The sequence below is a fragment of the Gekko japonicus genome, unplaced genomic scaffold, assembly GCF_001447785.1.
Source record: "Gekko japonicus isolate JY-2015 unplaced genomic scaffold, Gekko_japonicus_V1.1 scaffold1676, whole genome shotgun sequence".
Lineage (NCBI taxonomy): Eukaryota > Metazoa > Chordata > Lepidosauria > Squamata > Gekkonidae > Gekko > Gekko japonicus.
This window is the reverse complement of record NW_015172056.1, coordinates 116,249-144,104: the sequence shown is the minus strand read 5'-3', so window position 1 is coordinate 144,104 and position 27,856 is coordinate 116,249. Positions and strand designations below refer to the sequence as shown.

The 27,856-nt window shown below is 47.1% G+C and overlaps 1 protein-coding gene across 1 annotated transcript in view; it reads right to left on the bottom strand.

The window, feature by feature from the left end:
- LOC107118422 (trypsin-3-like) overlaps positions 1-10,334 on the bottom strand; it is an 11,534-nt gene extending 1,200 nt beyond the window's left edge. Inside the window, exons 1-4 of the mRNA XM_015420751.1 lie at positions 10,229-10,334; positions 7,483-7,651; positions 5,719-5,972; positions 3,306-3,442 (exon numbers count right to left, since the gene is read on the bottom strand). Of these exons, the coding sequence (XP_015276237.1) occupies positions 3,306-3,442; positions 5,719-5,972; positions 7,483-7,651; positions 10,229-10,304 (636 nt within the window). The 5' untranslated portion in view covers positions 10,305-10,334. The remainder of the gene's footprint in view (positions 1-3,305; positions 3,443-5,718; positions 5,973-7,482; positions 7,652-10,228) is intronic.
- Positions 10,335-27,856: the final 17,522 nt, after the last annotated feature.

The window sequence follows — 27,856 nt, the reverse complement described above, 5'->3', positions numbered from 1 at the left end:
GGAAAGGACCGCCCTCGGAGCCGGGTGGGGGGGGAGGACCAGCCTCGCCGCCGCCGCGGAGCCCGGCCGGGTCGGAGCCGGGCGGGGTGGGGGGTGGAGGACCGGCCCCGCCGCCACAGCCTCGGGGAGATTGGGGGGGGATGGAGGAGACGGAGCTCTTCTCCCCCCCCGCAAGTATCGCGGGTCCCCCTCTTGTAATCTTATAAACCTCAATCATGTCACCCCTCAGTTGTCATTTCTCCAAGCTAAAGAGCCGTAAGTGCTTTAACCTTTCCTCATAGGAAAAGTGTTCCAATCCTTTTATCATTCGAGTTGCCCTTTTCTGCACTTTTTCCAAAGTTATAATATCCTTTTTAAGATGTGGTGACCAGAACTGCACACTGTATTCCAAATGAAGTCGCACCATTGATTTATATAGGGGCATTATGATATTGGCAGATCTGTTTTCAATAAAATATTGTTTACACGTCACACATAGACTTGTAATGTGTCATAAATCCATATGAATGCATGAGCGATCCAGATTCCTAATAATGTTTTTGTTTTTTGAAGCAGGTTTCTAGCCCTTGTCACTAAAAGATGTCTTTGGAAAATGTATGGGCAGTGCTTGGTGAAATCTCTGGAGCTGCTGAATGAAGTTAGATCCAGTCAGGGGTTTCCTTTTTCTTTTTTCTTTGTTTATTTTTGCTAAATCTCATTTAATTCTCCTGCTTGCTACAGTCCTCGTCCAGTGTTCCCTTTAAGCTGAGATAGTGTGAGCTAGCTCACAGGTTTTTTAGCCTCTTAGCTCAGGAAGGATGGCTCCAGAGCTTACAGGGAACCCTGGTGGTGGCCACGGGGTCGTGCTGAGTCGAGCAAAATTCAGAGGCAATGACTATGCGGATGCTCCATTGCCTCTGATCAGTGGGTGATGCAGCCAGCCCTGCTTGTCAGTGGTCCCCTACTTTCAGCCCCGTAGCTAGGGAATTCTTTGGGAGGGGGCCTTGGGGGGGCCCGCCAGCTAATTAAATGGAAGTACAGTGCAGGCGGTAAGTTGGAGCACTTTGGGGGCAGCCCTGGAGGGAGGGGGCCCAGAAGAAACACAAGGGGGCCGGGCCCCGTGGGCCCCATGTTAGCTACGGGCCTGCCTACTTTCCTCTTCCCAATCGGACTGTGGATCGAACAAGCAGCGGCTGAATGTTTGTGCTGAGGTTCTGGTTCACATTCCGAGAAGGCAGAACTATTTGCTTTCTCTGACACTGCTGAAAAGGTTTAAGCAGCCAGTCGTTTTGGTAGGAAATTAGGTGGGTTTTCCACAAAACTTTAAAGTGGTGCACTCCCCAGGTCACAGGAGACCAGTGTTCCCTCTAAGCTGAGTTAGTGTGAGCTAGCTCACAGTTTTTTACCCTCCGGCTCACACATTTTTGCCTCAGCTCAGGAAGGATGGCTCCAGAACGAACTAATTTATACAGTAGCCAAATCGCTCACGCACAACGTTAATGCCAGGAGCTCACAAAGTAGAATTTTTGCTCACAAGACTCCACAGCTTAGAGGGAACATTGCAGGAGACCTGCTGGGAACTCTTTGTGTGTGTGTGTAAAGTGCCATCAAATGGCAGCCAGCCAGGGCTATTTTTGGGCAGGAACGCACAGGAACGGAGTTCCGGCTGGCTTCAGAATTGGCCACGCCCACTACACCCAAGGGAAGGGAAGGAAGTTTAAATTGCCTCCTCTCCCCTCCAAGGGCCGGCTTACCCGGGCTCCTCACAGCCACAGGGAACCCGGGCAAGCCTAAGGAAGGCACGGGGTGTGGCCTATTATGCTAATGAGGTGTACTGTCAGGGGTGTGGCCTAATATGCTAATGGGGTTCTGCTGTTGGGTGTGGCCTATTATGCTAATGAGTTCCTGCTGGGCTTTTTCTACAAAAAAAACCCTGCAGCCAGCATATCGCGATTCCATCCCCCCATCCCCCGCCAGTGGCCCGGGTGGACCTGGCAACCCTAATTCCATAGGGCTTTCAAGGCGCCCTGAGCCTGCCACAATGGGGAGGGAGGGATAAAAATTTAATAAAATAAAATAAACAAGGCAAGAGTTGAACAGAGGTGGGCTTGCCTCTTTGCAGTGATCCGGGACTCCTTCAGTGGTCTCCCATCCAAGTACTAACCAGGGCTGACCCTGCTAAGCGTCCAAGATCTGATGAGATTGGTCTAGCCTGCGCCATCCAGGTCAGGAGACACTGACTGGGAATTCCATGACAGAAGAAAGGTGCGATGTAAATGAAATTACGTGTAAAGGTAAAGGTGTCCCTCGCTCGAAAGCCAGTGGAATCCGACTCTAAGGATGCGGTGCTCGTCTCCGTTTCAAAGCCGAAGAGCCAGCGCTGTCCGAAGACGTTTCCGTGGTCATGTGGCCGGCATGACTAGATGCCGAGGCGTACGGAACGCTGTTACCTTCCCAACGAAGTGGTCCCTATTTATCTACTTGCAATTTCTTGCTTTCGAACTGCTAGGTTGGCAGGAGCTGGGACCAGAGACGGGAGCTCACTCCGTCATGCAGCACCCGGGTCTTGAACTGCTGAACTACCGGCCTTCCAGTTTGCAGTTCATCGTCTTAACCACTTGAGCCAATTAGCGATACATAAATGTATATGTACAGTAGTTAGCCTGCTGGTGACATCTGCAGTCTTGAGGGTGTGTAATTCTCCTTTCAAATTATGATTGGTGCCTAAAGTCTCTCACCGCAGTACGGAGTCCCCTCTGGATTAAAGATGCAGTCCTACAGAGTTACACCCTTCTAAGCCTATGGGGTTTAGAAGGTGTAATATCTCTGCTTAGGACGGCACTATAAGGGAGCAGATCTACTTCTGAGTAACTCCCATTTTAGTCAATGGGGCTTCCTCCAAGGAAATTGTACTAAAGACCTTTGGAACGTTGCACTTTTTTATTTTGGATCATGTGGACCTCGAAACTGAGGGCAGCTTCGTACAAGAGGGTCTCAGGCGGAGGGCCAAATCTGTGGTCCTTATTTATTTATTTATTTAATTCAATTTATACCCCGCCCTCCCCGCTGGCTTTGACTTGGCAGGGCTGGATTGCCAGTTCAAAAGAAGAGCCTGTGAAGGTTTGCACCGGCTATAAACATGCACAGAACATGTTCATCTTCCTTCTGCAAATCTTGTTGGTTGCGACCCTGTCATCTAAATGCAGAAGTGGTGCATGCATTTGGCTGCATGGAGCATCATGTCCAAATGCATTGTGAGCTGCTATTCCACAAACATCTCCTTACATGGTATGGGGTGGGGGAATCACCAATGGAAGATCTTTTACCTGGCAAGAGTCCACCCCTCCTTTCCTGACGCCAGCACACAGCATGTTGTCAGTGATCATATTAGTATAGACCCGTCTGCACTCTTCATTTGACATCGTGTAAACCTCTGCACACTGCAGGATGTCGGGAAACTCTGCTGCAAACAAAGAACGGTGATAATTCACAGATGAGCTAAGGCTGTGGTCCTCCGCACTCTGCGGCTTGCAAAGAAACAGATTTGCAACGACTGACAACTAAAAGAGCTGCCCGGGCACACAGTACGCCCAGTCAGGGTGCCATCCCACCCAATTCACACACATACAATAGTATAAGAGAAAGCTGTTAGTATTCAACATAGAATTGTGGTATAACCTTTCTAATGACCCAATTTACTTAGGTGCAGGGGGTTATCTCTCCCCATCTTGGCTGGCCCTTAGCTAGCCCTTTTGCATCTGGAGTGACAGGAAGGGCTTCCCTCTCTGCTTTCCCTGACCGATTCCGCAGTGTCAGATTTCCTTGTGCCTGCACCTCTATTCCTCCGTGGCTTTCCCTTGTTTCTGCAGATGATTTTGCTCTTCCAGGCATAAGAAAGCACTTTCCCTACTCATGCTGTGCGGCATCTGATTCCCCTGTTTCCGGGAAGTTTTTTCAATCCCAGCTTTGAACCTGCGTCAACCTAATGGGGAAATCATTTTTGTCTGCTGTAACCAGGGGTCATTTCCTGCAGGAGCGCACAGGAGCGGAGCTCCGGCAGTAAAGAGCCTAGGGGGCAGGCACATGGAACAAGCCCCACCCCTTGCTCCCAGCAGCCCTCAGTCAGAGCAAGAAGCAGCCAGGTAAGTTGCAGAGCCAACAGGTCCAAAACAGTCCAGTGGCAGCTTTAAGACCAAGTTTTATTCAGGTACAAGCTCTCCCTCCTCTGCGAGGAGAGATCTGCATGTTCCACCCCCGCCCCCCATAGCTAGCAATCCAAAACAGTCCAGTGGAGCCTGAGCGGTGGGGGTTGCCTTCTGACACACTTCCGGTGATGTCAGGGGGTGTGGCATATGCAAATGAGTCATGCTAATGAGTTTTGCTAATGAGCTCCTGCACCTCTTTTTCTACGAAATGACCCCCGCTGTAACTGAACCCTCAGCCCACTCTCCCCTCCCCTCCACATTTGCATAGCCCGCCCCCAACCCCACTCTACCACTGAACTGTCTCCGTAGCACGGCACAGCAGTGGGTGGGCGGAAGAGTTAGATTGCCACGGCGCCTGGAGGAAGCCCAGATAGATAGAAAGGAGTAAAACCACCACAGCTCTAGTGGTGCCCAGTTCCAGTTTGGGAAATTCGTGGAGTGATGTGGTGGAGCTTGGAGAGGGTAGTGTTTGGGACCTCAGCAGGGATGTGATGCCGTAGAGTCCACCTTCCAAAGCTTTCCATTTTCTACATTCAGCAGCTGCATGTGGAGGAGTGGGGAATTAAACCCGGTTCTCCAGATTAGCATCCGCCGCTCTTAACCACTACACCAAACTGGCAAGCAGAGCCAAGCCCCAGAGACCTTGCCGATGCCTCAGGGGTTTGGACCCTTCACCAGCAATGACAATTAATGTTCGCTCACCAATTGTCTCCTCCAGCACTGCTGCCAGTTTTGGGAGAGAATGCAGTGGGTGAGCTCATGCCCATTGGTGGCCTCACTGAGCTAGGCAGCCCTGAAGAACAGGTCAACTGGGCTTGCTCCAGGGCCATTTTCACTTCCCAGGCCATTCCTCTGGAAAACCCCCAAGAATTTGCATGTGAACACATCAGCACTACAAAATATCAGGGGGGCAAAACCCTCAGGGAAGCTGGGGCACATGACAGAATACAAGAGAGGAGGAGGGAACCAGAGACAGTGCATTCATGACATTTAGGAATCTGGGTGAAAGGCAGTGGGGGAGCAAGAGTGAGAAAGTAAAAGGGGAACAGGATAATTTGTGGAACTTGGAAAAGGGAAGCTGGAGGTAGCAAGAGCTGGTTGCAGCCATTCTTTGTCTTGTTGACTTTGTTCTGCCAATGGACACCCCAGAGGTCGATTCGGGGAGGATCGCGGGGGATCGCAGTTCACCCGGGTGAGGTGGGGGGGGCACACGACGAAGCCCCTTCCCTTGCTTCTGGCCGCCCCGCTTCCGGCCCTCATTCATCCAGGAGGAGGCAGGAGACGAGGGAGGGTAAGTTGCTTCCTCCCCGCCTCTCCCCACCCCTGCCTGCCTGGGGCCAGGGAGGGCCTTGGTGGGGCTTCCTCGCACTCCCGCCGACCTTGCAGGTCCACCGCCGGGACCCTGATGTCAGGGTGTGTGGCATATGCTAATGAGTTATGCTAATGAGTTCCCCTAGCTCTTTTTCTATGAAACGACCCCTGGGACACCCCCTGTCTCATACACCATATATATATTTGGAAGACATTACTGTACATTTTGGGGTCTCAACGGTGCCCCAGCCAGACACCAGGCAGCGAGTATTAGGGGCAGCACATTCCGTAGCCAGTGCAATGGGCCTGACATATTCGTTGATGTTGGCGGGATTGCGCAGCTGTAGCAACATGATGTCGTTGTCGTGAGTCGTCGGGTTATAGCCCGGGTGTGGGAATTTCTGTGCTGATGTGATGCACTGCTCCGACCCCTCGTTGGCTCTCAGGCTGTGATCTCCCATCCGTGTGTGGATGTCTCTGCAGCACAGAAGGGGATTTTTTAAAAAATGAGAAACAGAGTAAAAACTGCGTACCATCATCGGCCTGTATGTTTAGCTGATGAGATCCTGACAATGGCATGTGAGCAGATAAAACAATAATGATAGAACTATTTTTCAAGTATTGCCTTTTGCAATTAAGTGCAAAGGTACGGAGCTCAAAATGAGAGCCGCCACATTTTAATCTGTGAATCAGTTAATCCATTAAGCCAATCCATTGATTCCTAATGTATTGAAAAGGAGCCTCTGATTTATTGGGCAATTAAAAAACAAGAATAGCCTTTCAACTCTAAGCAAGCTCTCTCAGAAGAGGCGTTCCATTTCTCTCTCACACAGGAGGGAATGCCTCTTCTGAGATGGAGACAGCTGCATGCAACATCTAAAAACAAAGTACACTTTATCATCCAGAGCCCTCCTTTGATTCAGAGGCAGATTTATGCAAGATGGCATCAACTAAATCTATTCTGAGAACTCCCATCAATCAGTGTTTAAACACCCATGCATAGTAACCCAGTTAATGTTCAAAAGGTTAAGAATCTAGTAGCAACCAATTGCCATCAAGTCAAAGGATACCAGGAATCCAGATACAATTGATACTCATCAGGCTGAGATCCTACGCACAATTAGACCCAACATAGGTGCGAATGCCAGGGGGATTTAAAGGGCACGATCAGACAACAACTTCCGGGAAGTGCCCCGCAGCCGTCGGCAACCCGTTCTGCTCCGCCACAGAAGCGGAGTTAAAAGACACTGGGGAAAATCCGGTAGTAAACAGGTTGTGATGGGCCATAGATGGACTTTCCCGTGTCTGATCACTCCAGCGCGCTCTCATGGCATCAGGATGGTCTGATCAGGCCATCCCAACTCCATGCCACTGTTCCCCCCCCCCTTCACAGTATGTGCATCATTACAAACTCCATAGGGAGCCCTCGGTGTGGAGGTGCAACTCATCGATCCCTTGTTTAAGCACATGGGGGGGAAAGGCACACAGACAAAAAAGACTCACCCGCAGTTGCGTCTGATCACACACTGACGGACTGCGCCCGCAGCTTCAAAGGGAGGTGTGATTGTGCAACTGTGGGTCAAATTCCTCCGGAGGAAATAGCCTCGCTTCCCCCCCCCCCATTTTTTCTGGCATGTGCGACCGCAACCATCAGTCTCTTGAATGTTCAGAAAACTGGCAACTCGGGAATAATAAATATTCATCAGCAACACAATGGATGCTTAGAAAACTGGGGATCCAGAAGCAACTGATGCTCATCAATCTCATAAATACTCAGAGAATCCGGGAATGACGGATGCTCAGCTACCTAATGGATGTTTTAAAAACTGGGAATCCAAATGATGTACACCAGTCTCATAAATACTCAGAAACTGGGAATCCAGGTATGATGGATGCTCAATAATGTTAATGAATGCTCAGAAAACTGGGAATCCAGAAAGAGCTGATGTCTCTCAACCCCTGGCCCAGCTCCCTGTGGTTTCCTTACCCTTGGGTGTCACAGTGGGCAGCAGTAAGCACCCAATCCCTCTCTATCAGGACTGCTCCACACTGAACATCTGGCCCATTTTTCCGGCTGTTGGATAGGATGACCTGATAGGGCTGGCCATGTTTATCACAGTCCTGCCCTCCAATGATCCTTTCATCCTGTGTAGCCACTGGGGAGAAAAACAAACAGTGAACCTTGGAGACAGTTTCAGCCACACCTTGAGCTTCAGCCACACCTTGCAGAGTCCCATTGCTGAATAGGAGCAGCTTAACCTCTTAGTGGATTTTGGAACTGGTGCTGAAGAAGAACAATTGATGATTGGTCAGTGGAGGGCACGAAACTCACTGGCAATGCAATCACATGCAGCATTGCTCCTGTCAGTAGGTTTAGAACCTGAGTAACTCTGGATAGGATTGCCCTGTGGGTAGCTAGCACCAATCTCTCAGCCTAACCTACCTCACAGGGTTGGTTTGATAAAACAGACAAGGAGACTATTATGCCTTGGAGAAATCAAAGGTGATAGATAAACAGTTCCAAACACCCTCTGCAGTGACCATGTCTTCTCTTTATGTCTAGACTATTGATGAATCCAGGTGGGTTTTGCAGAAAGTAGGTGCCCACCACCGAAAAGGCCCTGCCTTGTGTAGCCACCTACCGCACCTCAGACAGTGAGTGGATATGGAGCAACCTAGAGCTAGTATGGTGACACAAGAAGCAGGGGACAGATTTTCTTATTTATCTATCTGTTACTTCATTTCTAGTCTGCCTTTCTTGTGAAAGGTCCAGGCAGGTCACAAAATTAAAAACGAACAATACATATAATTTTTAAAACCGTCAATAATCTTTCAACAAACATTAATACCATAGCAATATCCCCTTTGTGGGTGAGAGATGCATTGGACAAAATGGAGAAAATGAAAATGAAGAAGAAGAGATTGGATTTATATCATGTCCTTCACTACCCAAAGGAGTCTCAGAGCGGTTTACAATCTCCTTTCCCTTCCCCTCCCCACAACAAGCACCCTGTGAGGTAGGTGGGGCTGAGAGAGCTCTGAGAGAACTGGTCATGAGTGAACAGCTCTCAGAGACACATGAATGACCCAAGGTCACACCAGCAGCTGCATGTGGAGGACTGGGGAATCAAACCTGGTTCTCCCAGATTAGAGTCCATGCTCCTAACCGCTACACCAAACTGTCTTTCACAAAATCGACTTCTACAATAAATTGGCTTGTTGTTGTTGTTGTTATGCATTTTCAAAAGGTTTGGGATTGCTCAAATGACCTCAGTCCTATGTGGGTCAATCCATTGCATTTGATGTCTTTTGACAACCCTATTGAGAAGTAGGTTGAATCCAGACAGATTCTGGTCATAATCTGGAGATATATTTATAAGAAGAAGAAGAAGAGATTGGATTTATAACCCGCCCTTCACTACCCAAAGGAGAGCAGTTTACAATCCCTTTCCCTTCCCCTCCCCACAACAGACACCCTGTGAAGTAGCTGGGGCTGAAAAAACTCTTTTGATAACTTCTTGTGAGAGAACAGCTCTGAAAGGACTTGTAACTGACCCAAGGTCACACCAGCAGCTGCATGTGGAGAAGTGGGGAATCAAACCTGGTTCTCCCAGATTAGAGTCTGCCACTCTTAACCACTACAGCAAACTGGCTCTCTTGTGAGTGCCACTCAGTATGCATGAATCCCACCACCAACAAAAAAAGTTGAATAAAATGGAACTTACATCTGAGAAGACCTGTGTAGGACTGCAACCTTACGGTGCTGTTCTAGGCAGAGTTACCACCCTTCAACATCGAGTGGAATCAATAGGGCTTAGAAGCATGTAACCATGCTAGAGTTACAGTGCATCTTATGTACAAAACCACTTGATGTCCCACTTAAAAGGCATTCTTTCCCCTCCAGGACAACAGGTCGGTTATGTGGACATATCAACACAGGGGAGGGGAAGGACCCCTGGAGAACCACTGCTGATCAGAAGAGACACTACTCTGCTAGAAGGACCAAAGATTTGATGCCGTATGTAGCAGCTTCGTGCAACAGAGATTCTGGTGCAGTGACAGAAAAAACACTTTGCATATAGAAGGTCCCAGGTTCAATCCAGAACAATCTCCCAGGGAAGGGATTTCAGGTCTTAGGAAATGCCATTGTCTGCCTCAGAATCTGCAGAGCCATTGCTGATCGGACCAGAAAATGCTGAGCTGCATGGACCCAGTATAACAGGAGAGATCTCGGGAAAAGCACTTAAGAAGGACCAAAATACAGCTGTGATATAATTACTCAGTGTAACATTGTATAGTCAATTATATTGTTTACCAAACACATTCGTATAAACATATACATGCAAATGATAATTGTTTTAAATAAAGTACTCGTGCCAAAGTTCAGTTCTAATTATTTCCTTATCGGTTTCTTCTTGTGTATATTTAGTCCAAGCGTAGCGACTGTCAAGGCTTCCAATGGGGATCTTTAGTTATAATTATCCATTATAACTTTTGCATTTATCTGTTTATGTGAATGTGTTAGGTCAACGATATAATTGACTATACAATGTTACACTGAGTAATTATATCACGGCTGCATTTCGGTTCTTCCTAACTGGACCCAGTATAAGGCAGCTTCGTACGTTCCTGTTGTTGATGTGTTGATGTGCATAAACGCGGCTTGCTATCTCATGCGCCCATTCCCCAAACGTGTCTTTTCAGCCACATGCAGAGAGGAGGTATTTCCCTACCTGAAACTGTCTGCAGAAACAGCGCTGTAGTCAGAAGCCTCACGGCCCTGCAGGGAGGCAACGCAGGCGCCCGCATGTGAATGCTTTCGTCCTGGGAAGTGCTGTCGGATTGAGAGCAGTTTTATTGTCATTGGATTCGTCACCCTTAAATCCCTGCTGGCCCCACCTTTCCTGCCTTTGCCTAGAAGCAGAAGGAGCTTGTTGTGTGGGTTGCCTTCCCACACCCTCCCCAAGCAGGCAGCTTGACTGCTACATGGCCCTTGGGAGCACCTCTGGCCACATGAGTGAGGACTCATCAGAGGAAGAAAGCTCCCTGCTGGGTCCTTGGTTCTCAGATGGCTATTTCCTAAAGCAGCCTGACCCTGTCTTCTGTATGGGACTAGAGTCACTTTATTCCCTTCTGTTCCTCAATGGTAGGTGGACCTCCCTGGAACTCACAGCTCTGTCAGTGGCCAGAGAAAGGGACACAAACATGGCTGGCTTTGCCGCCCAAATTACTACCCAGTTAAAGGAAGCACCTGCACAGGTTTAATCCACTTTCCCTGGCTTGGATCCAAGGACTTCATTAGAACTGTTTTGTAGAACACAGTGATGGGGGTGGGGTTTCCCTGATTTTGGGGGGCCCAATCGACTGCCGGCCAGCTGGCTGGTGGGGGAGTCCCGCCCTCAAGAGCCCTGCCGTACCCAATGTGCCTGGCGTGATGACGTCACCCAGAGGTGATGTCATTGTGCCAGGCACATCATGCAGGGGACACTCTAGCATTTGGCTAAAAAATCTATGGTGACCATAGAAAATCCCAGGGAGCAGTGCATAGCTCCACGCTAGCAGATGGTAAGCACCTGGCAACCCTAGCATGTGATAAATGGGGGGGGGGGAAGGGGGCCCTTTCAGCCCCCCACAGATTTTCCTTCCTTTTAGTACAGCTGCAGCAGCCCTGCTCATGACAACGGGGCTGTGTCTTGATTCCCCACCAGATGGAAAGACGAAGGAAGAGGAGGAGGAGGAGGTGTGGATTTATACCCCGCCCTTCACTCGGAGTCTCAGAGCAACGTACAATCTCCTTCTCTTCCTCTCCCCACAACAGACACCCTGTGAGGTAGGTGGGGCTGAGAGAGCTCTGAGAGAACTGTGACTGACCCACATTCACCCAGCTGCTGCATGTGGAGGAGTGGGGAATCCAGTTCTCCAGATTAGAGTCTTGCTGCCACAGAAATGTAGCTTTCCTCTTTTGTCCCCAAAGAGAGACATGCTTCAGAACCGGAAAGCTGGAGCTCACAGCAGAAGAAAACAAAAGAAGCAGAGGGGAAAAAATGGTATTTTGAAAAAAAACAAGGATTGGGGCGTAGGCAGCCAAAGTAAAAGAAGCCCTCAGCTATCTGTTATTTTAAACCTTTCTATCCCAGCCAGGCCTATTCTCCAACTGGCTCACAATGAAACAAAATGCAATAAACAGTTAAAGCAATTTAAATCTAGGACTTTATTATTATTTTTAAAGCAGTTAAAATATGTCTTTCTTTTAAAAATAGTTAAAATATAGGTACTGTATCACTTGAAACTGTGATAAATGTTCATTTGCTAGAAACCAGCTAAGAGCATTTTGTTTCCCCCCCTCAGAAATGGACACTGCTATATTTTCCAGGCTCTAACCTGGACAGCCCAGGCTAACCTGATTTCATCATATCTCAGAAGCTAAGCAGGGTCGGCCCTGGCCAGTATTTGGATGGGAGACCTCCAAGGAAGTCCAGGGTCATGATGCAGAGGCAGGCAATGGCAAAGCCACCTCTGTTAGTCTCTCGCCTTGAAAACTGTACAGGGCCACCATAACTTGGCTGTAATCTGATGGCAAATAAATAAATGAAATGTAAAAAAAATCCCACGTCAAAGGCTTTCAAGACTCTTCCCTATTTTTGGTTTTTCCCTTCCAAGTCGCCCTTCCCCTTATAAAAAAAGAATAGCAGTAAGTCTAAAAATGGGGGGGGGGGGGACTCAAGTCAAACATGGATTTGTTTCTGGATATGAGTTCAACATTTCACCACACTTTATAAACAATCCTTTCTTAACCACTGTTAAACATTCCCTTGCAAGGAAAACACAGAGGGAAAAGTTAGCCACCATAACAGACACAAAGTCCCTTTGCAGGGAGAAGGAAACAATTAATTGAGCTCTTACATCTAGTTCTGTGTGTCAGATATTCCTGGATCGTTCTCATAAACACTCAGTGCCTGTTGAGGACAGCAGGCAAACATTGGAGTGTCTGGAAAAACACCTTGTGCTTATATTGTACCCCAACGATTGTACTTTTGTACTACAAGACTACAACTTTCTGTGACGCAGTGCTGCTGTCCTCCTTTGATGCTTCCTGGCCCTGCCAGCGCTACCTTCCCTCGCTTCTCCACACAACACCATAAATCACCTGCCGTTCTCGGAGGAAGGGAAGAGAGACCACAACCACAGAATGTCCAGGAGAAGTGGCTTTCTGAAGGTATTGGCGCTTGGGATGGCACTTATCTGCACATCCTTCCTGGATCAATCACCCTGCGCTCATCCCTCCATCTACGCCAGGAGGGCACTCCCTTCCGGGTACAGCTACTCTCCACCGCCAAGATGCTGTGAAGTTTGTCTCCATGCTAGAAAGGAGATGGATGGGGTCTAAGGGTGGGATTCTCACGATTTAGGGCACACCAGTTTCCAGTTCTGACATATTTATTACCTATGTTGTCCCCCCCTCCCTGTTGAACCAAAACAGATGATAACCGAAACCAGGGGTCGTTTCGTAGAAAAAGAGCTAGGGGAACTCATTAGCATAACTCATTAGCATATGCCACACCCCCTGACATCACCGGAAGTGTGTCATAAGGCCACACCCCCTGACATCACTGGAAGTGTGTCATAAGGCCACACACTCCGCCCCCAACAGTCCCGGCCGCCGCCACCGGCCTTGCAGCTCCACTGCCAAGCCCCATGAGGGGCCCGGTGGTGGACCTGCAAGGCCGGCGGGAGTGCAAGGAAGCCCCGCGAAGGCCCTCCCTGGCCCCAGGCAGGCAGGGGTGGGGAGAGGAAGGGAGGAAGCAACTTACCCTCCCTCTTCTCCTGCCTCCTCCTGGCTGAATGAGGGCTAGAAGCGGGGCGGCCAGAAGCAGGGGGCGGGGCTTCGTCATGTGCCCCGCCCCCATACCTCACCTGGGGGAACTGCGACCCCCCGCGACCCCCCCGAAATGACCTCTGACCGAAACCAAGCTTGCCATTCTTTTTATCTGTTTAAAAAACATCTTCACTATTTTGCATGCTAATTTAACAAGCCACCCTGTATATATACAACTAAATGATCTGTAATTCCATTTCGTTGTCTGAGGAAGCGCGCTTGTATATGAAAGCTCATACCGTGAATAAAACTTTGCTGGTCTTAAAGGTGCCCCTGGACTCTAACTCTGTTCTGTTGCTTCAGACCAACACAGCTGTCCACCTTGGACTCCCTCTTCCTTCGTAGCCTGTACAGCCTCCCCAACAGAACTGCTCTGTCCTTTTCAGTGTACCAACATTATCTCCCAACATTATCTCTCTTCTTCCACTTCCAAACCACTCTGAGTGCAATCACATGCACAATTAGCTGCGCCTTAGGCATGAGTGCTGGGTGGATTTAAAGGGCGCGATCAGACAAACATCTGCCCAGCGTCCCGCACCTGTCGGCAACCCGTTTTGCTCTGCCGCAGAAGCGGAGTAAAAAGACACTGGGGAAAGTCCAGTAGCAAACTACTTTCCCCAGTGTGATCACTCCAGCGCGCTCTCATGGCATCAGGATGGTCTGATCAGGCCATCCCGATTCCGTGCCGTTGTTTCCCCCCCCTTCCCAGTATGCGCATCATCGCATACTGCCATAGGAAGCCCTCAGTCTATCATGTCCTCTATCATGTCCCCCCTTTAGTCTTTTCTTTTCTAAACTAAAAATGTCCCAGACTCTTCAGCCTTTCCTCATAGGGAAGGTATTCTAACCCCTTGAGCTATCCACTGCAACCCCAAGATCTTTGTCCATCTCAGTCTCAGCAAGTTCAGACCCCATTAGCTTATACTTAAAGTTGGGATTTTTGGTTCCAGTGTTCATCACCTTACACTTACCATATTGAACTTCATTTGCCACATTCTCGTCCACTCGCTCCGTTTGTGGAGGTCCTCTTGGAGCCAGTGCCGGATTTATGCATAAGCTAAATAAGCTACAGCTTAGGGCCTCGCAATCTGCTGGAGCCTTATTTGTTCGTCATTTAAAAACCCTTTAATTACGTAATTATTTCTGTGATTTTGTAAACACATCCTTTATTATTTTTTAAATAAAAATTAAATTTGTGTCATTTGCAAATTTGGCCACTACACTACCCACCCCTAGTTCCAGATCATGGATGAATAAATTAAATCCTACTGGCCACAATATCGATCCTTATGGGACCCCACTGCTTACTTCCCTCCATTGTGAGAACTGTCCATTGATTCCTTCTCTTTACTTCCTGTCATTTAACCACCTTTTAATCCATAAGAGAACTCTTTCTCTTATCCCATGACTTCCAAGTTGACTCAGGAGACTTTGGTAAGGTACCTTGTCAAAAGCCCTTTGAAACACCAGGTATATCATGTCTACTGGGTCACCGTTGTCTACATGCTTGTTCACTTTCTCAAAGGACTCCAAAAGGTTGGTGAGGCAGGGCTTCCCTTTGCTGAAGCCATGCTGATTTCCCCTCAGCAGGCTTTATCCCTCTGTGCCTAACAATTCGATCTTTGATTACCATTTCTATTAGTTTGCCTGGTACAGACATTAGACTGACTGGCCTGTAATTTCTTGGTTCCCCTCTGGATCCAAGGAAGTCCAGGTTGCTATTCAGGGAAGGCAATGGCAAACCATCTCTGCTCATCTATTGCCTTGGAAACCCCATCCGGTCTTCATAAGTTGGTTGTGACTTGACAGCACTCTCCACCACCGCTACACAGAAATGAATTTGGCTAATATCACATGTGCCTTGTAAACAATGGTGGCTCAATGAGGGCTACTGTCTGAGACCTCCCCCCTACCTTTCTGTCACCCCTATTTGCAGCCGCACCCCCTTGCTTCCACCCGTAGCTGTTAATGCTCCTTCCCTCTTTCTTCTGAGATGTCTCTAAACATGATATGGCACGTGGTGTAAATAACACCTGGCCTCCCTGTTTTTATCTGCTATGCGGGTAACAACTTTCATTGCTTGTTAACCATATTTTCATATTTCCAGCTCCATGTATAGGCAGCATCATGATATTTCCACTGAACGATAGGGTCTGGGGTGATCTAAAATTTCCTGGCAAGTATTTTTTATGCTCATTGAGAGTCCTCAAAACAAAGACCTTTGCCCCAACCTTATTTTTCTTGCAGCATTTTTGCTCAGTTTCACTCTTGCTTTCTGCCCCTCTTAACAGTAGCCATTTAAAAATCCCCCCACAAGAGATGGTTCTTCTATTGGCAGCTGTCTAATCAGGGATCATATAGCCATCCTTGGTGCTGCCACCTAGCCAATCAGGGATCACATTGCCATCCATCATGCTGCCATCTAGCCAATCAGATTTGGCTATGCAATCATACCACAAAGCCAAATCAGTAAGATTAATGCTTCCTAGTATTAGTCTGAAATGCAGAACATTTTTGCCCCCTTTTGTGTAGGCACTACCCCCAAATTATGGCTGAAACAGAGGTTGTATTTATTTCATCAAGTTTTCCCCTGCATTCCAACTAAAGACACCACACAAATACAGGATTAAAAACAAATGAACTACAACAAAAAGTTCCAAACAGAAAAACAAAGACCAATTAGTATCAGCAATTAATGATCGTAATAATAAGGGCTTTTTTTCTGGAGGAACGTGCCAGAAAGGAGTTCCGGAACCTCTTCAACAAAATTCTTTTAAAAATGTTTAAAAGTTTTCACAAGAATTGACTATATTATCATCAATATCAACAAGGTTTCCCTCAAACATTCAGGAAAGCAATAAAAAAAAAAAAAAAAAAAAAAAAAGACCTGAAACCAGCCATCAGCTGACTTAAAAAACTTAGCCAACAGGACCAGTCAGTAATAAAATTAAAAAAAAACAGGATCAAAAAGTAGATAATCAGAAGTTCCATTTATCAAAATTAAAGGGATAGGGCATTTTTCTCCAGGTGCATTGGCAACTCCAGAGAGGCAGCTGATCTTACATCACAAGCAGACTGATTTCATTGGAAGAAAAAGAAATTATGAAGCACATTCCCCTCCTCTTGATTTCAGCTCTGCCCTATAGGACTGGAGGTAATATGCTAATAGTCCCCACCAATGTTCCCTCTAAGCTGTGGAATCTTGTGAGCAAAAATTCTACTTTGTGAGCTACTGCCATTAAAGTTGTGAGTAAGCGATTTGGCTACTGTATAAATTAGTTTGCTCTGGAGCCATCCTTCCTGAGCGAAGACAAAAGTGTGTGAGCTGGAAGCTAAAAAACTGTGAGCTAGCTCACACTAACTCAGCTTAGAGGGAACACTGGTCCCCACCTTACATGGAGTGAATTTATTCTGGACTTCCTACCAGGTAATACAGATAGGATTTGTTACTTATGGTCATTTTCACAAATCAGAGTTGCCAAATCGTTGGAAGTTTCTCTGTTGCTGCTGCAAGAATAGGGGAAGGAGAAATCCATCAGGCTGTGTGAGAACACATGTGCATGAAAAGCTGATTGTACTGTTTTGTAACCTGATGAACAGCCACGAATGGGCTCCCTGTTTGACACTGGTGAATAAGACACAAGCTGAACTGGCGGGTGTTCGAGCATCCCAATTGATAATCATTTTTGAGAATTTTTTTCCTGCGCCAAGAGACAAGAATTCAGCTGGTGCAGCCAATCCTACCATGAACATCTGGAATTCTGTAGGACAGAAAAAAACAGGCTACTCTAGTATCATCCTCCACATTACATCTGCTTCTTAATGATAAATGTCCTGTACTTGCTTTTTTAATGTAGTAAACTGAGAACTTGAAAACCTTCCATGTCAATTTTAGAACTTATTTGCTGGCCATTAACGTTTTAGCTATGTTCTTTCTTTCATCTTTTGTCTTTATTTCTCTGTTCTGGTTATTACATTCTAGGGGACCAGAGATGGATATCACTGCATCATACCTTGGCTGCGAATTTTCCAAGAACATCTTGGAAAAGCCAGAGTGATACAGATGTTAGGTTGGACTACGATCCCAGCAACCTGGGTTCCAATCCCCACTCTGCTATGTGACTTTGGGCCAGTCACTCTCCCTCAAGCCTATCCTACTTCAAAGGGTTGTTGTATGCATTAAATAGGTAAAAAGGTTCCTTGAGCTCCCTTGGAGGCAAGCTAGGATAAAGAAGCCAGGGATAGAGACATGATTCTAGAAGAAGAAGAAGAGATTGGATTTATGCCCCACCCTTCACTACCCGAAGAAATCTCAGAGCTGTTTACAATCTCTTTTCCCTTCCCCTCCCCAGAACAGACACCCTGTGAGGTAGGTGGGGCTGAGAGAGCTCTTTCAAGAACTGCTTCTGAGAGAACAGCTCTGAAAGAATTTGTAACTGACCCAAGGTCACCCCAGCAGCTGCATGTGGAGGAGTGGGGAATGAAACCTGGTTCTCTCAGATTAGAGTCTGTGCTTCTAACCACTACACCTAGATAAGATAGGTTTTATGTGTCTTCCTATCTACAACAAATGAACTCTGCCCCCAGTTATAAAATAAATTTGTAGGTTGGGATAAAATCCATCAGATGCTGACAGTGTGGTAGATGAGTTGTTAAGTCAACATTGCTCCTTTGTTTCCTTTGGTGTTGCAGAAATTCCTGCAGAACTATAACCGTAGATCTGCCTCTGTGTCCCTCATGCTGGTGAAAGAGCTCTTGATTTGTGTTGGCACAGTTCCCACGAGATTAGGTTGGACCCAAGCAGCTTTTCCACTGGTGAAGATGTGGGGAAGAAGTCTTCTTTGACCACCAAGAAGGCTATACTCTGAATCATGGGGCACGCATGGACAAAAGCCATGTGAAATGGAGGCTGTACTAAGGAGGGCAATTGGGTGAGATTAAGAGAAAAATTTGACTGGATCCAATCAGTGAAGTCCTGTATTCTAATCTTAACAAGAGTATTGCTCTTGGAATGCCAAACAAACGTGAGCTAGATGTGAACATATGGAAGGCTTTATTTAAATAATGCATCAGAGTAAAAGTGTATGGGAATTGGAATGTGATGAGTAATGGGAAAAAGGAGACCTTCGGTGAGGTGATGGTTGCATCACATTTCGCTGCATATGAAATGTCACAGGAGACATTTTAAGTGGGTTGCGTAAGATCCCCTCAAAACAAATTGCAAAACCTGGATGCCGTAAGCCAAGTTTCAATGGTGACCTTCCATAATTCCTTCTTGGCACCAGCAAAGAGACAGTAAGTATCCTGTGCCACCTCTACTTCGGGCAATTTCTGGCTTTTCTTCTCTGTTGGCTTGTAATGAAACCCCGTGAAGTTTGCTCAAAGCATTAGACAAAAAGTTTTTTCCAAGGGTGCACATATTTCCACTGGATTAATGAAGTAAATTCTTGATGTGAAAACAGGAACTGGTACTTAGCAACAGGAAGTGGTGTTTGTCCAGGAGGTGGTACTTATAAGTATTTTAAAAAAACCCTTCTGGCACTTTATTTATTTGAAACATTTCTATGCCATTTTCCCACCCAACTTAGGGTCTCCCAGGTGGCAAATATTTCAAACATGAAAACTGTTTAAAATACAACATAGTAAAAATATTTCAAATGATTCAATAAAACATATAAAATATAAAGACACAGGCAGACAAACAGGGGGGAGGAACAGCAAACGAAACAAAAAAAGTCTTCACCTCTGGTGGAAGATGAGGAGAACAGTGTTGCCTCTACCCCAACCTGAGACCTAATTCTAAAAAGTAAAGTGGGACAATATGTGATGCAATTGCCCACCCCCCCAATGCCTCAACTCTCCCCAGTGGTACTAGTGGTATGGAAGGGGAAGTGTAGGAAATATTTTGCCCACACCTTGCAGGGACCAACTTTAGGAGGTGGAGGAAAGGAGGTGATGTGTCAGAGTCGAGACCCATGTCCTCCTGTAAGGTAGTTCCAACATTTTGAGGGACAGAATGATGTGTTTCCGCCATTTTACCTTGGTAGAGAAGGAAGAAAGGGAAAATATCCTCTACCATCTCCTTGGGGGGGGGGGCATGGTTGCTCCTATACAGCAGGGGACAGGGCCAGATACGAAAACCACATCAGGTCCTCTCCCTCACACTGCCCTCTGCAGTAGTGTCAGCGAAGAACAGAACAACAGTATCATCTCACTCCTCACTGGAAAAGTGATAATTTCTCACACTACTCATTCCTTATGCATCTAATAGGCTTCCCAAGTCCCCCCGGGGGGCGGGGAAACCCCCGCCCCAGAGGCCTGTTCCCCGCCGCCAGCAGATCGGGCCCTGGGGGGAACCACACCCCGACGTGCACGTCGCAGTGATGCGACCATGCCGGGCATGCTGGGGGCGGGGCCACGGTCATCCGAGGGAAAACTCTATGGTTTTCCCTTGGATGGTCGTGGCCCCGCCCCCAGCGTGCCCGGCGTCCTAACGTCACTTCCGGGTGACGTGCGCATCAGTCGCCGGACGGGAGTCTCCCACCGCGGCGATTTTTCAACTTGGCAACCCTAGCATCTAATGTTTATGAATTGTCTAGTTGTACAAGGAAGGGGTGTGGCATGATGGTCAGAGTCTTAAATGGCATTTGAATAGAGGTAGGATGATGTGATCAAACTGAGGCTATTCTTTCTTTTCTTTCTTTCTTTATTAGTTACAATCATAGATCAGTCATGAATGATTGACACTCATAGTTATCAGCACATTTGCAAACAATAAAATTTCCAGGCAGCATGGCAGGCTGATTTCAATAGTAGAGACAATTAATAAGAAGACTTGACCTTCCTTGTTGATCTTGTCGAGGGGCAAAATTTGGCCACCTTAGAGGTGATTTTGTTAGAACAATATGAAAGGGGGGAGGGAGATATTAAATTCATCAGATCTGCCTGGAAAATTTAATAGAATTGGAGTAATTAAAAACAGTAATAACAGGGGAATAGTATAAAAACATAAAAAAGAGAAAGTAAATAAAATTAGTAACATAAAATAATGTTAAAAGGAGAATCGTACAATTTTTTCAGCTAAAATAAGTTTACGTTTCCTAGTAGCTAAGCAACAAAATTTTGCCACGGCGTAAGTCACTGAGCTCTGAATGTCTTCTAAGAGGAATTTACGAAGGACTTCTGGCCTAAAGTCAAGATAAGACAGCAGAGGGCTAAATCTAGACAGTAGGGGTAGTATAAGATGGTCTTGTTCCTCCTGATAGAATCTGCAGAACAGGAGGACATGAGTAATTGATTCTACCATATTAGCCATGCATGGGCATATACGTTCAAGCATTGGAACTCGAGTGAATTTACCTTGCAGGACAGTGGAAGGGAGTGCCTCAAAATGGGCTCTGGAAAAGGCCCATCTATAGGGTTCATAGGTAATGTTAACTAAATCAGGGGCAACAGTAAAATTAGGCCAAGATTTTATATTTCTGTAGTTCTTGTGTAGCAAAGCTTCTTCATTTTGTGATTCAATATCACAAAGTCTCTGCTCGACAGCTGTTCTTGCCTTGAAGAGATCTTCTGGGAATAGACCAATATGATTTAATTTATTAAGAATTTGTGAGGACCAGGCAGGGTAAGGGTCTAAGGTTAAAAGGTAAGGCATTAAACCCTTCAGGTTGTAATGAATTTTTAGCCAGAGCATTATAGCCTGCTCCCAGACCTTTGCTTTGACTCTGAGTAGCCCAGCCTCTTGCCTAAGTGTTACATTAGAAGTGCTTCTAGGAACACCAAATAGAGATCTAAGAAATGTAGACTGAACCCTTTCAAGGGTCTTTAGATTGGCAGAAAGTCCGATTTGTGAGCCATACAGGAGTTGAGCCAATGATTTTGCCTGGAAGGTTTTTAAGGCCATGGGGAGAAAGCCTGCACCTTTCCTTCTAAATAATATAAGAATGGCATTTGCACTTATTTTCTCTTATTGTATATTCTATTATTGTATATTATGATTTATGAATATATTACCAAGCGCCAAATTGTCACAGTTCTTTTCCCTTTTTTCATTGGTCTTATTACTGTGCCCATTCTTGTTACTATTCTCTGCATATTGTTAGGTTAGCTGAGGAGGACAGATGTGCTGAGAATTTGGAATTATAAGAAAAGGTAATGTCTAAGTATTGAAAGTTCTTAACCAGGGGTCATTTCGTAGAAAAAGAGCTAGGGGAACTCATTAGCATATGCCACACCCCCTGACATCAGGGGCCCGGCGGTGGACCTGCAAGGCCAGCAGGAGTGCGAGGAAGCCCCGCCAAGGCCCTCCCTGGCCCCAGGCAGGCAGGGGTGGGGAGAGGCGGGGAGGAAGCAACTTACCCTCCCTCTTCTCCTGCCTCCTCCTGGCTGAATGAGGGCTGGAAGCGGGGCAGATGGAAGCAGGGGGCGGGGCTTCGTCATGTGCCCCGCCCCCTGCACCTCACCCGGGGGAACTGTGTTCCCCCGCGTTCCCCCCCAAATGACCTCTGTTCTTAACTTGATCTATGGCATTTCCTTTAATATTCCAGTTGAACTTCCTGAATGAGTTACCAAAATGGACAATTTTAGTTTTAGCAAAATTAATAGATGGTAATTCGATGTCACATTGCTCTTTAAATTTTATCAGGGCTCGCTTCAGGCCGATCCTTGTTTTGGATAAAAGAACAGCATCGTCAGCATACATTAAGATTGGAACCTTTCTCCTACTTGAGAATGAGGGAGCATGAGTATCAATTGAATGAAGGCATGTGATTAAAGAGTTAACATAGGTGTTAAATAAGAAGGGACTGAGGCTATTGTTCTTTGGTCACATTATGAGAAGACAAGAGTCACTGGAAAAGACAATAGTGCTAGGAACAGTTGAAGGCAGCAGGAAAAGAGGAAGACCCAATGTGAGATCAATTGACACAATAAAGGAAGTCACGGCCCTCAGTTTGTAAGACCTGAGCAGGGATGTCAATTACAGGACATTTTGGAGGTCATTGATTCACAGAGTCACCACAAGTCAGAAGCAACTTGACAGCAGTTAAGACACTCATAGTATGATGTAAAGCTTGACGTGTAGTCTCTACCCTAACGTCCACCTGAAAGACTGAACTCCAAAGGCCTTTAAGAACGGCTATTTCAGGTGAAACATGAGGTAAATTGGGGGGGAGGGAAAATGGGGGGGGGGGATGGAGGCCGTTACTAAGTTTCTTGGATAGCATAAAGTTGTTCAGTAAAGAGGCTTGAAACTGTTTACAAGAATAGCTCACAGCATTTGCTGGGCTCATTCAGTTATACTGTTTCAGTTATCAGTTCCTGGCAGTGGAGAACAGTTATCACCCAAGCTTTTATTCTTTACTAGGAAGAATGCCCGTTGTGGAACTGAAGACAACAGGGCGCTAGCCTAGCCGCGGGTGTGGGTTGCCGTCTCCATCTGGCTCCCCCACGGTGAAGCTAGCCGTCCTACCCCACACGGTCGAGGCTCCGGCAAGCCAAGGTGCCTGGCCTCGCCCCTCCCCCCGGCACCCCCGCCCGCTTGAGGCGCCGACAGGGGAAGCCGGCCAGGCTCGCCCCTCTCCCCGCAATGGGTGCAAGCCCCTCTGGGCGCAGGGCACTGCCCACTTCCCGCCCCCCCCAACTTAGGGAAGCAGCCCGCATTCCCCCTTGCAGGGTCGAGGCCCTGGCAGGTCAAGGCACCTGGGTTGGCTGCTCCTGCTGCCACCTGCGGTCGAGTGAGCCCCAGCGGGGCAAGCGGACCTGGCTCGTCCATCTCCCTGCAGTGGGCGGCTGGCTGTGGGCCCGCATCTCCTTCACCATCCCCCTCTCTTCTGCCCTCCTGCCGCGCAGTCGAGGCTCCAGCGGGCAAAGCTGCCTGGCCTCGGGGGAAGCAGCCTGCACTCCCCCCCCGCGGGGTCGAGGCCCCGGCGGGTAAGGCGCCTGGGTTGGCCGCTCCCACCGCCATCCCTGGTCGAGCAAGGCCTCAGCGGGGCAAGTGGACCAGGCTCGTCCATCTCCCTGCAATGGGTGGCAGCTTGGGTGGGTGGCTGCGAGCCCGCGTCTCCTTCCCCAGCCCCCTGTCCTCTGCCCTCCTGTCATGCAGTCGAGGCTTCAGCAGGCCAAGCCGCCAGGCCTTGTCTGTCCCCCCCAGCATCCCCACCCGATCGAGGCACCAGCGGGGGAAGCTGGCCAGGCTCGTCTCTCTCCCCACAATGTGCGCGAGGCCAGCTGGCTGCAGGGTGCCATCCACTTCCCGTCCCTCCCCACCTGACTCCACTACTATAAAAATGAGCAGGGAGGGCAGACATGTGGAACAGCCCAGCCCAAACAAATGTCAATGCTTGTGAATTGACCCTCAAGAAAATCAGAAGTAACTCCAGTGTATGGGAAAGGTCAAAGTCTCCCAAGACAGCATCTTTCCAATATTACATTCTAGTGGCACAAACCCTATCTGACCAATCTGATAGCTTAATGTATTTTCTCCTCCACATGGCCTCTCTAGCTTTCCATGGGTTCTGATTAGCTGTTAGCTGCTCTGCACACATTCAAAACAGGAATAAATGGGTTGATGATTGAGAGAAATGGTCAAAGGCTGCAATCAGATGAGATACTTACCGCATTGGGGACACGCTCCTCATTTCAGTTTGCCTTGGCAAGGCGGGATATAAATCGAAAGTAATAAATAAATGACTTCCGGTCTATGGTGACACACAGGCAGACGCATCTCCCGGACGTTCCGGGGATGCAAACTGCACACCAGCGTGTAGGAGGGAGTGTGACGGGTTGCGACCCCCCCCCTTGGTAAAAGGCTCCTAGCCAGGGGGCTTTTGAGGGGCGACCTCTTCGATGGCACGATGCCGGAGAATTGAGGCACTCCTCCACCCCGAAGGTCCTGCCACTGAGTGACCGTATGGTACAAGTGCTGCTGACCGGGACAAGCGTTGGAGATCGGGCGAACCCCCCCCCGATGCCGAGCGAGGCCGGTTGGCCAACAACGAACTGTGAGTCAGGTTGAAGCGAGCATGAAGATTAAAAAAGAAAGCTGCCCCCATTAAAGAGCAAAGGGAAGCGAGCAGGGGAGGGGCCCCTCCCAAACGCATGAATGAAAACACGGAATAAAGAGGGGGGAGTGGACAAATAAGCATTTGAAACTGTTTTCAGAGACTTACCAGAGCGCAGACAAGCATTTGGGCGAATATTAGAGACTTTAGTAACTTTTTGATAATTAAACAAATCCAAAAAGATGGTGGGGAAGAAACTGGAGAAAGAAAAACTTTTGAAAGCGAAACTAGTGGGTAGTCCTCGAACGGAAGAGACCACTGAGCTTTCAAAAATGTTGGCAGATTCCTTGCTCCCTCTGCTGGATGAGATGACTACTATCAAGTAACAACTGTCAATAATTGGCCAGAGTTTTGCTTCACAGCAGCTACAATTGACTCAATCCTTAAAAGCAATGGAGCAAATGGGGGAGAAGGTGAAGGAAATGGATGCCAATACTAAAAAAGTTAAGAAAAAGGTGCAAAAACTGGAAATGAAGCAAGCCACAGAAGAGTCACAACTTTTGCAATTGCAAATGGAGAAAGCCAGTTTGGTCCTACGGTTTCAAGGGGTCCTGGAAATTAAAGGAGAGAATATGAAGCAACGACTGAGTGAAGCAATAGCCCCAATGACAGATTTGACAGCGGAATACCTCTATAGCAAGATGGATGTGGTCTATAGGTCCTGTTTCTCATACATCAAGAAAAATAATCTGCCTGGGGAAATAGTAGTCAGATTCTCGAAGAGACATGTGAGAGACTCTATTTTGAAAGCTACTACGGGAACGCCCTTGAAAATTGGGGACAACAATATCAGGATTTTAAACTGAGGATTAGAAAAGAGAAGAATAAATAGTGGCTGAAAGACTCTGATTTGTGCCTGAAAACTCTGAAATGATTTTGGGATGCTCGGGGGGTTTCTTTAAGCAGTTAAATGAATAGTTAAAAGATAATTAACCTAGCATAGCCGACTATGTTCATTGTTTTAATAGCTTTTTAAAAGTAACATTGAGTCAAGCTGATGTATTGATCTCCTGCTCTTGGGTTTTTAGCTATTAGTGGGTCTTTTTTCTTTCTCCTTAGATGTAGTTCCCCTTTCCATATTTTCGGTTGTAGTTTGTAAAAAAATCAATTAAAAATTCCCCTTAGGGGGATCAAAAAAAGAGAAAAAGTAATAAATAAATAAATAAATTCATCTGTTATTAGACGGAGACATTTGATCAGACATCCCAGCATAATCTGTTTCAAAATGGACTCAGTCCGTCATTGAGCAATCAGCTAGCATGGCTGAGTGAGCAGGGTTCTTTTGCGCATGCGCATGCGCATAACTGAGGGTTTGATGATACAGTGGCTGGAATAGGAACTATTGAGGGCGGTTCCTCAGTGGTAATCAGCAGAAAAAATACTTTACCTCACAAACAATCCTTGACAAAAATAACTGTTGGCACTTGATTGAAATACTTTATTCTGGTCAGCAACGCATATGCAGGGCTCCACAGTTGTGGAACAATTATGCGGTTAAGTGCATATCACCAAGCAAACAAAAAAAAAATGGTGCCAAGTCAGGATGGAATGAACAGACCATCCTGATGGCTTGAGAGCATGCTTGAGTGATCAGACTAAGGAAAATCCATCCGTGGCTCATCTACGAGTGTCAGGACTGAGCTTTCCCCAGTGTCTATTAACTCCGTTTCAGGGGCGGGGCAGAATGGGGTGCCGATGACTGCAGAACCATTCACAGATGTTGCTGTGTAAACATGCACTTTAGATCTGTCAGGCATCAGCAGCTATATCGGATCTAAACACACGTCTGACTGCAGCAAAAGATGACTGACAGACTTTTGTCCATCCATCACAGAAGGTCACTGAACTTCTTTGCTATGAATAGAAAAGCTCAGTTCAGCAGGGCACCATTAACCCTCTCAACACGAGTGGCATCAGTCCTTTTCAGACGTTATGACAACTGGACATACGAGGAACATGTGCTATTTGGAATATTACTCATATATACAACAGCCATATTGTCTGAAAAGAGCAATGTGTGGATTTTGCAGGCACATAAAGTTTCCGTACATGCAACACAAAACCTGATTTTTCAAGATTCTGGTGTGTGTGTATCAAAGCTGAAAATCCATGTGTCACTCCTTTCAGACAATGTGACAACTGTACATATTGGGAAACTCTATGCATGGCTGCCAGACTTCCAGTATGTGCAAATGCTAATACCTGAAAAGGGCATGCAAAATTGTTCCAGGCTGTGGGGCTAGAGGCAGGATTTCTTTGCTCATTCTGACCACTGCCCTGGTTTGTGACCAGCAATTAACTTTGGACTGTTATTCCTTGGGCCCCCTCCTTCAGACTTCAACACAGCATGTTTAGCCTCCTTTAGTGAGGAGCAAACTCCACCTGGTTTGAATTGAAATTGGTTTTTGGCAAACCATCTCCCCCCAAATCAGCCAATGGGTGTATTCCTGGCCCAGTTCTGAGTCCAGTTCAGACTTGGTTGCACCCTTGGTGATACGTAGTCAAGAATGAGGCACCCTCGGTAAAACTACATTTTCCAGGTCTCCAGGAACCCAAGTGAATATTTCAGCAGGCTCCAGAGAGGAAGGCCCCTGCAAGATCTCCTTGCTGATGCTGCCACCAGACTGGTAGGAGAGAAAGTGTGAGAGAAGCTGGCAGGGAGTGAGGAATTCTTCTCTGGCTTGTATTAGAGCTTACAAAAGAAAAGAACTCTTGATGCTGTAATTCACAACTTGGTTCACAACTTGGAACCCCATAGGTTCTCTGCAAAACTCAATTACTAATTTCAGCAACATCACTAATCACAATGTGGGCTTTGCTCCAGTTTCCATCTCACAACTTTGGTGTGTTCTCTGCCTCACTCTCATATCTGCAATTTGGGCTTGACTTACTCTGATCCCAAGATTATGTGTGAAGAAAGACATAACCCTTGTAGAACAGCAAGGGTGGTTTGGAAGTATTTTCACCATGTTCATTCCATATTTACCCTTTTTATTTCCCAGGTTAAGCTCTAAAGAAACACATTCTGAAGCTTTTCAGAGTGTTTCTTGTTGAACAGTGAAAAGTTGAGTGTGGACACCACCAATTGGCTAGTGTCTGTAATGTCAGACACACACAAATTCCCCAGAACAATTCTGAAGCTGTTCCAAACACATATTTTAAAAATTTAATATAGTGAAGGACGCATGGATTAACATGTAAACATGCATGTTCTACTTGGGGGGGGGGACGGTCCATCTAAAGCAGGGGTGTCAAACATGTGGCCCGTGGGCTGGATGTGGCCCCCACAGGGGTTGTATGTGGCCTGCAAGCAACTGGCTCTTGTCTGCTTCCTTCTCCCTTTCTCTTGCTTCCTTCTGCATCACAGCTTGCTTTTCCAGGCTCTCTCAATTGCACAGGAGTAGCTCCAAATTGCACAGACC